We start from the raw sequence: 12,662 nt of genomic DNA on the forward strand, positions 1-12,662 counted from the left end.
AACATGAAATAAATAAAATACACATGTACATACACATGTATATAGCGTTGAAAAGCTGCTCGTAATGCATGAATAATCGTAATTCAATTAATTGGTGAAATTTTCGCCTCCTCTAAAATTCGAATCCAAATTTGAAATGATTATTTGCGCATTATCATCCACTTATTTCAACCTTTCATCAATAGATATTAAACTATCTCTAAAAATTTAAAATAGATAAGGTAGAAGCGTGGACGACCTATCAACCATTCACACCCCACTTTCTCCACAACCTCCCAACCCCCAACCAACACACATGCAGACATAAAAATATATAGATATATAGTGGTAGCTCAAATCTTGAATTGCTCATCACACATTACTATTTTTGAAATCAAACCTAATGGATAGATCTTCCCACTTCTACCTCCTTATAACATCACTCTTACTACTTCATTGTTTTATAGATTATAGCTCAGCCATCTCAGATATCAACACCGATCGTTCTTCACTTCTCGCCTTAAAATCCCAAATCACTTTAGATCCTCAAAATGTATTGACCCAAAATTGGAGCACTGAAGCCAGTGTTTGCAGTTGGATCGGAGTTACTTGTGATTCACGTTACAATAGGGTTACACAGTTGAACATATCGTACATGGGTCTTGTCGGAACCCTCCCGCCAGAAATCGGGAATCTTTCTTCTCTGGTTTCTTTAGATGTGAACTACAACTCTTTTCATGGCCCAATTCCCCCATCTCTCTTCAACTTGTCATCTATAGAAATCTTGAATTTGAGGAACAATAGCTTGTCTGGTAGGCTGCCTGATCTTGATATGTGCAAACACAATAATCTTGATAGACTCAAGATTCTTCGATTCTCTTACAACGAGTTGTATGGGGAAATACCATCGAGTTTGGGGCAGTGTTCACAGCTTGAGTTTCTGTCTTTGTACAACAACAATTTCAGTGGATTTGTGCCGAGAGAGATTGGGAACTTGATGAAGCTTCAAGTGTTGAACCTTGGTGCCAACAATTTAAGTGGTAAGATCTTTATAAATGTCACTACTTTCTTTTTTTGAGCTTTCATTGGTCTACAAAGGATCATTTTAAAATTTTAATGCCATTCTATTTAATTCTTTAAATTCTATGCTTTACATATATGGCATGTGCATCTGTATCCTCTTTTTATATATTTTTCCTCTCTATGGATTAATGTTGTAAGGATGTGTTTGGTACGATGAAATTAGTGAGATATATGAATACAATAGTGATCAATTCTATGTTTTAGAATAGGAAATTCCATCATTCACGTGGGAATCCATACAGTTTTACCAATAAAAGAATTGTTAATTTGTTTTAAATCCATAAACTTTACACAATTTTTTATTTTTCTCAAAACAAATAAAAATATGTTCTAAATACATAAACTTTCACACTTTTCAAAATTTCCCATGAAAGTAAACTCAGATGAAATTGAAGTTGACATCGCGTCTGATTCTGCTGACGTAGAAGATATGTATGATGCTAAATACTAAAAAAAAACACTTTTAAGATTCCACATCAGTAGAATCTGATGTTGACTTTCGTGGAAATTTCCAAAAAAATGTGAAAGTTTGTGTATTTAGAACAAATTTTTATTTGTTTTGCAAAAAAAATAAAAAATAAAAAATTATGTAAAGTTTGTGGGTTTAAAACAAATTTACCCATAAAAAATAACTTGACAATTACGTTTAATAATTTTATTATATAAATTCATACTACTTTATTCTCTTAAGAAATAAGTTCATATGCATATGTACTAACATATATAACTGGATTTTGATTTCATGCAACTTTATTAACAGGTAATATTCCAAAAGAGATCGGCGGCCTTACTAATTTACAAGTTTTGGACATGAGTTCCAACAGCTTCAATGGACACCTGCCGAGAGAAATTGGAAACTTGACAATGCTTCAATTGTTGGACCTTGGTACCAACAAGTTAAGTGGTAAGATCTTATCTCATGCTCTTAAGTAACTTCCCTACATTTATTTTTGGTTTTGATTAATTGGGATGTCAATTCAACGATTTGGTGATAAAAATATGCAGAGTGCAAAATAAAAAATAATACAAAGTTCAGGTATTTATAGGTCGATTTTAAAGTTGGGGTGCAAAATCAGAAAATAGAAAAAGTTTGAGTATTTACAGGCTAATACCCCTTAATTAATTCTAATGAGGGTTTTTATTTTCCTCTCTAAGAAATAATTTCATAATCAGGCCCGTTCCGGAGATTTCAGGGGCCCTAGGCGAAATGGGAAAAAAATGATTGTGTACTTATGAGCCATTTTTTTTATAAATGAAATAGGATTTGAGCATTTGAACTTATATGTATTTTTTTACTGATTCAATGTGTGACTAAAAAAATATTATTTCCATATAGCAATAAAAATAAAAATAAAAAATTGGGGCCCCATTTTGCCCTGGGCCCTAGGCGGTCGCACCCCTCGCCTATGCCCAGGGCCGGCCCTGTTCATAATATGCACACTTATAAAACTGGATTTTGATTTCATGCAACATTACTAACAGGTAATATTCCCAAAGAGATCGCTGCTCTTAATAATTTACAAGCTTTGGGCATGAGCTCCAACAACTTCATTGGACCCGTGCCAAGAGAAATTGGAAACTTGACAATGCTTCAATTGTTGGATCTTAGTACCAACAAGTTTAGTGGTAAGATCTTATCTCATGCTCTTAAGTAACTTCCCTACATTTATTTTTGGTTTTGATTAATTGGTATATGTACACACATATATAATGAGCCCAAAGTGTTTTTTAGGACATTAATTTTGGTTGTTTTGCAAATGTAGGATAAATTATTTTGAGTTTGCAATTGCAGGACAAATTTTTAAAAATTCGGCATAAGTAGGACAAATTGAGCCCGAAAAAATAATTTATCTTACAATTGCAAGCCCGAAAAACTTTATCCTAAATTTGCAAAATGACCAAAGTAATTATGGGTCTAAAAAAAACTTTGGGCACTCAAATTTACTGTAATTTAATTCGTCATATTTTATTTTCTTCCCCAATATATTATGTTCATGTTTTAAAGTTCTTTATCTCCCTTAAATATATTTCCTACTATATGATAGAAAAATAATTCGAAGTAATTTGTCTAAAATGTAAATTTTAAAAAACTATACTTTTTGCCATGTGGTGGTAGCACCCTTAAATATTGTGAAATTCGGATAATTATAAAATATTTAATATACATATCAATTAAAGATCACAATATCAATTAAAGATCACGATAAGAGCTTTAATTTGATATATTTTATGTAAATATTTGATTTAAAATGTAAAAGTAATATTTATTTAAAGATTATTTAAAAAAAAAATCTCTCATCTCTAATCTTTTTAGGTTTGTAACTTTGACTGTTTTGCGAATGCAGGACAATTTTTTCCGCACTTGAAATTGCAGGGACAAATTATTTTTTCTGACTCAATTTGTCCTACTTAAACCGAATTTTTGAAAATTTGTTTTTTCATGCTCAATTTGTCTTATTTATGCCGAATTTTTAAAAATTTGTCCCGTAATTAATTATTGCAAGCTCGAAAAAATTTATCTTACATTTGCAAAACAATCAAAATTATTTTCCGAAAAAACTTTGGGCTCCACATATAATTGAATAACTATTTAATTTCTATAGTTGCCTCTTTATATTTATGATTTCTTGCAACTTTACAATCTGACAGATAATATTCCAAAAGAGATTGGTTATCTTACTAATTTATTAGTTCTCAGGCCCTATACCGGCAACTATTTACGGCATGACTTCATTGGAATATTGTGGTTTTTGGAGAAGAATTTAGTTTATATATAGATAGCTGGATTTGATTCAACATAACTTTTACTCAATGACAGGCGAAATTCCAGAAGAGATTGGTGGTCTGACTAATTTAGAAGGCTTGAGCATGAGTTATAACAAGTTAAAAGGCCCTCTACCATCAACTATTTTCACCATGACATCCTTGCAATATATGGACTTTGCCTTCAATGAACTGAGTGGACCATTATCAAGACATATTGGAAACATGACATCCCTTCTCAGACTAGGCCTTGAATTTAACAATTTCAGTGGTAAGGGAATGATTCCGCATGCATCCCACAAAAATTTCTTTAATATTTTACAATTTGAAATGTCATGATTTGGATCATACATATATACATATACAAATACATTTTTGTATTAATTTATAGCATATAATCTTGATTAATTCAATTGAAAGCTAATACTTTTGCGACTTTAGGTAATATTCCGAAGGAGATTGGTCGTCTCAGTAATTTCGAGCGATTGAGCATGTCTGTCAATAAGTTTAGTGGATCATTGCCAAGAGAAATTGGGAACCTAACAACCATGTTTGGGTTGTTCCTTCACACCAATGTTTTAACCGGTATGATTATATTTATGCCCCTTTACTTATTATTATTTCAAAATACAATGAATATCATAACATTTTTAATCAAACTCAAATTTTCAAGATTTCATATTTGTGTAGGTCATATTCCGAAAGAGATTGGTCGTCTTATTAACTTAGAGGAGTTGCAATTGGAAGGAAACAATTTCATTGGATCATTACCAGAAGAAATTGGAAACATGACACTCCTTCGCTACTTGTGGCTCAACAATGGTACTTTAAGTGGTATGATATATATTATACTCCCTCCGTCCACCATCAATGTTCCCCAACTTTTTGGGTGCGAGTTTTAAGAAATGTTAGGTAAGTGTGGTGTGAGTGGAGTTTGGGAAAATTATGTTGTGAATGGAGTTTGGGTTCCACATTAAAGGTGTTATTGTGGGATAGTGTTTAAAAATATGTGGTAGGAGAAAGGAGTTTGGGTCCCACATTAGTTAATTGTGTTGTGGGGAAGTGTTTAAAAATGGAAAGGGAACATTTTTTTTTTGGACGTACTAAAATGGAAAAAAGGGAACATTGATCGTGGACGGAGGATCGTATCTCTTTAATATTACATTACAGAGTTACATTAACTCATTTTGATCATATGTGTTTCCATTTTCAAAATTTATACGACATTATTTCACAGGTAATATTCCAGAAGAAATTTGTCTTCTTAAAAATTTGGAGACACTTAATATGGCATCTAACAAAATTAGTGGACCATTGCCAAGAGAAATTGGAAACATGACAGCCCTTCGTCAGTTATGGCTTTTTGGCAATAGTTTAAATGGTATGTTATTCTCTCTCATTGTTTTTTTTTAAACATCCTCTTTGAGTACTTAGTAAAGATTATTTACATTCACACGTGAATCTAATACATAAATTTTAATAAGTACATTTGAAATTTGATTTCATTTTTTAGTAGGGTTAAAATATTAATGGATGTATATTGGGGGAGTTATGTTATGTGTATTGTAATTTTATACGTAACTGTGATTAGTGTGGGTAGTTGAAATTTATATTAATCATGTGCTAATTAAGCACTCAATGTGTATGTGATTAATGTGGGTAGCTGAAATTTATATTAATCATGAGCTAAACACAATCATGAGCTAAACACTCCATGTGTATTTATTTTAGATAGTCATATTGAGCAATGAAACTCAACATTTAGCGAGGTGTGTAATCTTTTGTTCATCAATTTGAATGGTAATAAATTGCAAGGAACATTACCTAAATTGCGGAAGTCCACGAGGCCTTGACGTTGGAAATAATAGAATACAAGACGAATTTTCCTTTTGGATGGAAGTCCTTCCGGACCTTCGAGTTCTGCGTGTTTAGTAGTGTTTTTTTTATAATATACATGACATCTTAAAGTACTTAAAAATGATAGATCAATAATTATCAGCTAATTGTCTGATTTAGCATTTTGAAGTACATTTTCAAACTTACGTTCATTACTTGTCTTGAATGTGGAGGAATTAATTAATCCACAAATATATGTATTTTGATAAATTATATTCATTTTTAGTATTTTTACATATTTGCAAGCTATGTACATTCAATATATTGTTCTAATAAATTTGAAGAATTATATGAATATGTATTCCACCTTCAGCAGTATACTATTAATATATAGCTAGCGTGCAAATATACTTGATTTAAATTATATTTTAGTTGATTTTTAAAATTTTGCGGTAATATTCCAAAAGAAATTGGTCTTCTCAGTAAGCTAAATGAATTGTGGATTTTCAACAATAATTTAAGTGGTATGATTCCATTTTTTATTTTTTTTTCGAATAAATTCTTTAAGTTTTTATGTATCACATTAAAAAGAAAAAATCTTCAATTTTCTCATCCTTGCCTAAAATTAATTTTCAGGTCCAATACCTTCCAGCATCGGAAATCTATCAGAGCTGGTTTTTATGATACTCCACAACAACAAATTCAATGGAGAAATTCCATCATCTATTTGCAAGTTGAGATCCCTTCAATTTTTACATTTATCAAACAACAATTTGGAAGGAGCAATTCCAGAGTGTTTGGGGAACTTCAGCAAACCATTGGTGGTTCTTCATTTGAGTGGAAATTTTATAACAGGTCTCATTCCATCAACATTTACAAAGGGATGTAATCTTCAGTCACTTAATGTAAATGGCAATAAATTGGAAGGTGCACTGCCTCGCTCCCTAATCAACTGCCAAGGTATTCAAAGCATTGACATTAGTGACAATGAAATACGAGATGCGTTTCCCTTCTGGATGGAAACACTCCCTATACTTCGCATCCTCGTCTTGAGGTCTAACAAGCTTGATGGTAATATGTCGGTGGCTTCAAAGGCCAAGCATCCGTTTCCCAAGTTGCAAGTCTTGGATATATCAGGAAATGCATTTTCTGGCTCGTTACCTGATGTATATTTCAAGAATTTCCAGGGCATGATAAATGCCAAGGAAAACACGACAAATGATCAGGACGCGTTTCTATACTTTCTAGTGATGAAGTTCACTTTGAAAGGCTTGGATCAGACATTGCTGAGATTGTTGGATACCTTTACAACAATTGACTTATCCTCCAATAGATTCTCTGGGAGTATTCCATATTCCATTGGAAATCTTAATTCTCTGAGATACTTGAATTTGTCTCACAATAATCTCATGGGCCAGATTCCTGCATCTCTTGGAAATATAAGTCTGCTTGAATCGTTGGACTTGTCATCAAACAGATTGGGTGGAGAAATCCCGAGTGAGCTGGCCAGATTGACATTTCTTTCTAAATTTAACCTTTCAATGAATAATCTCGTGGGGCGAATACCGCAGTCTACTCAACTTTCCACGTTTCAGAATGATTCGTATATGGGGAACTCCGGATTGTGTGGACCTCCGTTGACGAAACAGTGTGAAAGAATTGATGGGAACGCAATGGTGCCAGATGATGATGATGATGATGAGTTTGGATTTATAGATGGATTTGGATGGAGAAGTGTGGTGATGGGATATGGAAGTGGATTCATAGTGGGAATTGGAATTGGTTACATTATTATTAGAAATGGAAGGCCAAAATGGTTGGTGGAATTCTTTTTTGGGGTTGGAGATAATTATAAGAGGAGGATAAATTAAGCAACAACACGACCAAGGAAACGGTGATTCAAGACAAAAATTGTGGTTCTGTTTGAGCTTGATTTGGAACTCTCGCATGTATGATGTTTAATTTTCAAATATTGCTTCTGAATAATTTGTGATGTAATATTTGTATGTTGGGGCTATTGCATATGCTAGTTTTATTCTGAAAAATTCAGTGATTAATGTTAGATGATACTATTGGATGAGTAAGAAATATGTAATGGAATTTCAAACACTACAGTATTTCACTTATAGAATTTCAAACCGGTACTTGACAACGACTCATGATAAATCGTAGTCTATCACTGTATCTTATTTCAATATACACAACAAGAATTTCATATATATAATTATCATTATCCTTTATACGAAGTTGAAAATTTATGTTTTCCTTAGAAGTGTAAATTTTTTGTCACTTTAGTTCTATCTCACAAAATCATGTATTTTTTCTTTTTGGTCATTATCCTTTCCACAAAAAATTAAAATAAAAATAAAAAATAGACATAAACACAATAAACACACTGACACACACACACTGTCCAAAAAAAAAAAAAATAGACAGAGACGCATTATCATACATGCCCTACGGGATTTGAGAATTGTGACTATTAATTAACTGGGCAATCAAATTACAAAAACAGAAACAAATAAACTTAGAAAAAAATAGCAAGAATAAAGGACCGATCATAAGAATATATGCAATTAACTTTCTTAATTCAATTACTAGTTTTATATTTAATTAAGATGAAATATTATAAAAATAACCACAATCTCTTTTTCGACAACGAAGCGCGCAACTCAGTTGTCAAGACGTTTTCCCTCCAAACAATATATCGAGGGTTTGAATCATCACAGGGACGGGAAATGAAGAACCATTATTATTAATTATCTTTTTGAAGAGCTATATCTTGTTCAAATTCATAAAAGAAATGGATTTTAGAGTCATTCCTGGAGTTGGACTCAGTCTCCCAAGTCTATGAGAAAGTAGAGAGTATCTCGTGCTTTCGCATTTTGGTCCAAAAATTCTTCATAGATACCTCAAATAAAGAATGCTCATAAATATTAACTACTCACTCCGTCCACGAAATAATATTAAGTACTCATTTATGGACAACACGAGTTTTAAGAAATGTATTGAATATGGTGTTAGTAGAATAACAGCCCCACTTTTTAGAGGTATTAATTAAAGAGTTGTGTGGTGTACACTTGCTAAAAAAGGAAATGTATACTCATTTCGTGGATAAACACACCATGTATATTTATTTTATTGAATCAACTTGTGAGATAGCCATATTGAGCAATGAAACTCAACATTTACCGAGGTGTGTAATCTTGTGTTCATCAATTTGAATGGTAATAAATTGCAAGGAACATTAGTACATTACCTAAATTGCGGAAGTCCACGAGGCCTTGACGTTGGAAATAATAGAATACAAGACGAATTTCCCTTTTGGATGGGAGTCCTTCCGGACCTTCGAGTTCTGAGTGTTTAGTAGTGTTTTTTTTTTTATAATATACATGACATCTTAAATTGAAGTACTTCAAAATGATAGATCAATAATATCAGCTAATTGTCTAATTTAGCATTTTGAAGTACATTTTCAAACTTACGTTCATTACTTGTCTTGAAATGTGGAGGAATTAATTAATCCACAAAAATATGTATTTTGACAAATTATATTCATTTTTAGTATTTTTACATATTTGCAAGTTATGTACATTCAATATAATGTTCTAATAAATTTGAAGAATTATATGAATATATATTCCACCTTCTGCAGTATACTATATTAATATATAGCTAGCGTGCAAATATACTCGATTTAAATTATATTTTAGTTGATTTTTAAAAATTTGCGGTAATATTCCAAAAGAAATTGGTCTTCTCAGTAAGCTGAATGAATTGTGGATTTTCAACAATAATTATAATAGAAACTGGAAAGAGTTCTGGAGATAAGTTGTTAGTACTCCCTCCGTCCACGAAATGAGTACCCATTTGTGGACGGCACGGGTTTTAAGAAATGTGTGGAGTGTAGTGTGAATAGTTTAAGAGTCCCACTTTTTGAGTGTATTAATTAAAGAGATGTGTGGGGTACACTTGCCAAAAAGGGAAATTGGTACTCATTTCGTGGACGGATGAAAAAGGAAATATGAGTACTCATTTCGTGGACGGAGGGAGTATTATGTAACTCTCTGCATGATTTACATACATGGTTCGATTTGGACTGACTTAGCTCTATTGGTTGAAGTATTTGCGTCTTGGAGCGTGGACAACCAACTGAAATCTCCAAGTCCTCTTTTGTTGCATGCAAAGGTTTGCTTTTGAATTTCCTTGTCTTGTGACTCATTTGTGACTCCACTTTCAGAGGTAGAAGCCATCAAATTGGTCAAAACCTGTTTCGTTTCAGCAACTGAAAGAGATATTTACACAGTAAGTTTGTGTTCACTCACTCAAGCAATCCAGTTAGTAAGACCAAGTGTAATGATTTTTCCCCAAAGACAGAAACTCAAGCTGTGAACACTGCCCCAAACTCGATGGTATTTCCCCATACAACTCGTTGTAAGACAAACGAAGCCTCTTGAGTCTATGCAGATTGTGTATGCACATATCAAGAGGTAAACTACTAGACAAACTATTATTCCTTACTTCCAAAACTTCTAGAAATGACATGTTGAAGATAGATGGGGGAATGGGGCCATGAAAGGAGTTTTCGTTCGCTTCTAAAGAAACGAGAGAAGAAAGATTCCCGATTTCTGGTGGAAGGGTCCCAACAAGACCCATGTACGATATGTTCAACTGAGTAACCCTATTGTAACGTGAATCACAAGTAACTCCGATCCAACTGCAAACACTGGCTTCAGTGATCCAATTTTGTGTCAATATATTTTGAGGATCTAATGTGATTTGAGATTTTAAGGCGAGAAGTGAAGAATGATCGGTGTTGATATCGTTTTTGGCTGAGCTATAATCCATCAAATAATGGATTGGTAAGAGTAGTGCAAGGACGAGAAAATGGGAAGAAACTCTCTCCATATCGCAAATGCAGAGTGCAAACAAGAAGCTACAAAGACGAAGACGAAGAAAATAAATAATTGGAGTAGTGTGATTGGGGCAAAGACGAAGTCAATAATTGTGGAACTACAAAGACTATTTACAAGTCAAGCCAATTGCAGATGTTGAGGTAAATTCTTATCCTGTGCATGAATATGATTGTTGCCTATTGAATTGTCCCACATTGGATTGGAGATAGGGGCATGAGCCACTTTATATGGTGAGGCTGTTGAGTATCGACCCTCGTCGTCGTTGTTGAAGGCTTCCTTCTCCGGGGCAGCAAAGCAGCGGCAACACAGCGGCGGAACAGCAGCAGGGACGGCGGCGGCAGGGGCAGCAGCAGCGGCGGCTGTCCTCCGGCAACAACGCAGCAGCAACAGCGGCGCAGCAACGAGGTAGCAGCAGCCTCGACAACCTGCAAGGAAAAACACACAAAGAGAGGAACAAGGGGCGTCGATCTTCTCGGCTCAGGTACAGCTCTCTTCCTCTCGATCACGCACACACTAAGCCACGAAGAATCACAAAGGGGACGTTGCTCTCGTCGGCACCACAATCGGCCAACAAGCCTTACACCTTCACCGGTAGCACCTCCACACAAAGGAAGAACACTAAGCAATTTTCGTCTCTACTACAGCCACAGACCAAGGGCTCTTTAAATAGCCTACCATAGAAGGATCTAGAGAAGGAAGGTGAAGAGGTTCATGGGGGAGAAGAAGCGCAGGGGTCACAGCCCCAAAAGGGCACTAATTTTCGACTGGAAGGGGGAAATGGGAGGGCTGCCAAAATAAGGAGGATAGGGCATGGGCTTGTTGGGCCAAATTTGGGCCAACTAACAATAGAGGCAACCCTTTTCCTTATAAGGCATTTTAAGGGAGGAATGAGCCCAATATCCATTTCTAACATAAAGTCAATATACTTATTTGGAAATTGTCTTAGAGAGAAGAAGAAGAAGACGACAATATAAGCTAGGAGCTTAGCCATTTCAGTGCAACAGTAGTTATCTGATATAAACAACTGTATTTCGGAGATGGTTATTCTGTTATTATAAAAAAGATTTGTTAATATAAGCTATTAATTAATATAAACATTTTTGACTAAATTAAAACAGTGCAACTCATTATTAATGTAAAAGCACAAGATACTCTCTGCTTTCTCATAGATTTTTAATTTGGGAGACTTAGCAACTCCAGAAATAACCCTAAAATCCATTTAATTTCTTTTATGAAATTAATGTGAATAAGATGCAACTCTTCAATCATTCAAAAATAAAAGATACAACTCTTCAAAAAAAGGATTAATAATACTTCTTCATTTCTCAGGGTGAATCAGATAAGATTGATATGATTGGAAGATAATTAAATAGTTTATTTAATTTTAATGTAATAAATAATTATTTAATTAAATCAAATTATTTTTTCAATAGTATCGTATCCCTTAAACCAAACGCTTTTGTTTATATATGTTGTTTAGGTTCATAATAGAAATGGATTTTTTAGTACATCTTCCAAATATATCTTGGGCTTTTGCATTTTTGGTACAAAAAGTGAAGCAAGCTCAGGCCCGGCCCATCACATCTACTGTTATTTTAATCCAAGAATTGGAACACAGCCATAAATAAAGCCTATATATAATTAATTAATTTAACAGCCTCAATAAGTATGTGGTTTTCATTTTGGAATATATAACTTTATATTTTTAATTTCATTCGCACTCAATAATTACACAAGAAGTCATCTAACAAATTATTTAAAAACTACGTACCTAATGATGATCATGAGTAATTCTTTTCACTTTATACGCATCTCTCAATTATTTATTAAAATTCGTACTCTCCAAACTACACAAAATTTTTATAATTTTTGTGGAAGTTCATGATATATTTTTATATTTTAAAAAATTTAAATTATTTTTATAATATTCTTGAAAGTTTAAACTATCCTTTTGTCAAGACGTCAATCTATTTTTATAAATGATTTCAAGAAAATAACCCATAAAATAATTGGGGTGGGCCGGCTTAAGCCAATACGTCAAAATAATTTCATAAAGAAAACTTAATTTGTCTTCATTGTAATCAA

At 33.4% G+C, this 12,662-nt stretch overlaps 1 protein-coding gene across 3 annotated transcripts in view; it reads left to right on the forward strand.

Annotated features, from left to right (window-relative positions):
- Positions 1–280: 280 nt before the first annotated feature.
- LOC131006179 (receptor-like protein 52) overlaps positions 281–12,662 on the forward strand; it is a 74,522-nt gene continuing 62,140 nt past the window's right edge. Inside the window, exons 1-8 of one of the 3 annotated variants that reach the window (XM_057933358.1) lie at positions 294–1,019; positions 1,823–1,966; positions 2,545–2,688; positions 3,881–4,096; positions 4,267–4,410; positions 4,516–4,659; positions 5,063–5,206; positions 6,298–7,710. In XM_057933358.1, the coding sequence (XP_057789341.1) occupies positions 383–1,019; positions 1,823–1,966; positions 2,545–2,688; positions 3,881–4,096; positions 4,267–4,410; positions 4,516–4,659; positions 5,063–5,206; positions 6,298–7,532 (2,808 nt within the window). In that variant the 5' untranslated portion in view covers positions 294–382 and the 3' untranslated portion in view covers positions 7,533–7,710. Of the gene's footprint in view, positions 1,020–1,822; positions 1,967–2,544; positions 2,689–3,880; positions 4,097–4,266; positions 4,411–4,515; positions 4,660–5,062; positions 5,207–6,297; positions 7,711–12,662 lie in introns of those variants that run through there. The other 2 variants (XM_057933357.1, XM_057933359.1) reach the window with 2 other exon arrangements.

The sequence above is a fragment of the Salvia miltiorrhiza genome, chromosome 1 (assembly GCF_028751815.1).
Source record: "Salvia miltiorrhiza cultivar Shanhuang (shh) chromosome 1, IMPLAD_Smil_shh, whole genome shotgun sequence".
Lineage (NCBI taxonomy): Eukaryota > Viridiplantae > Streptophyta > Magnoliopsida > Lamiales > Lamiaceae > Salvia > Salvia miltiorrhiza.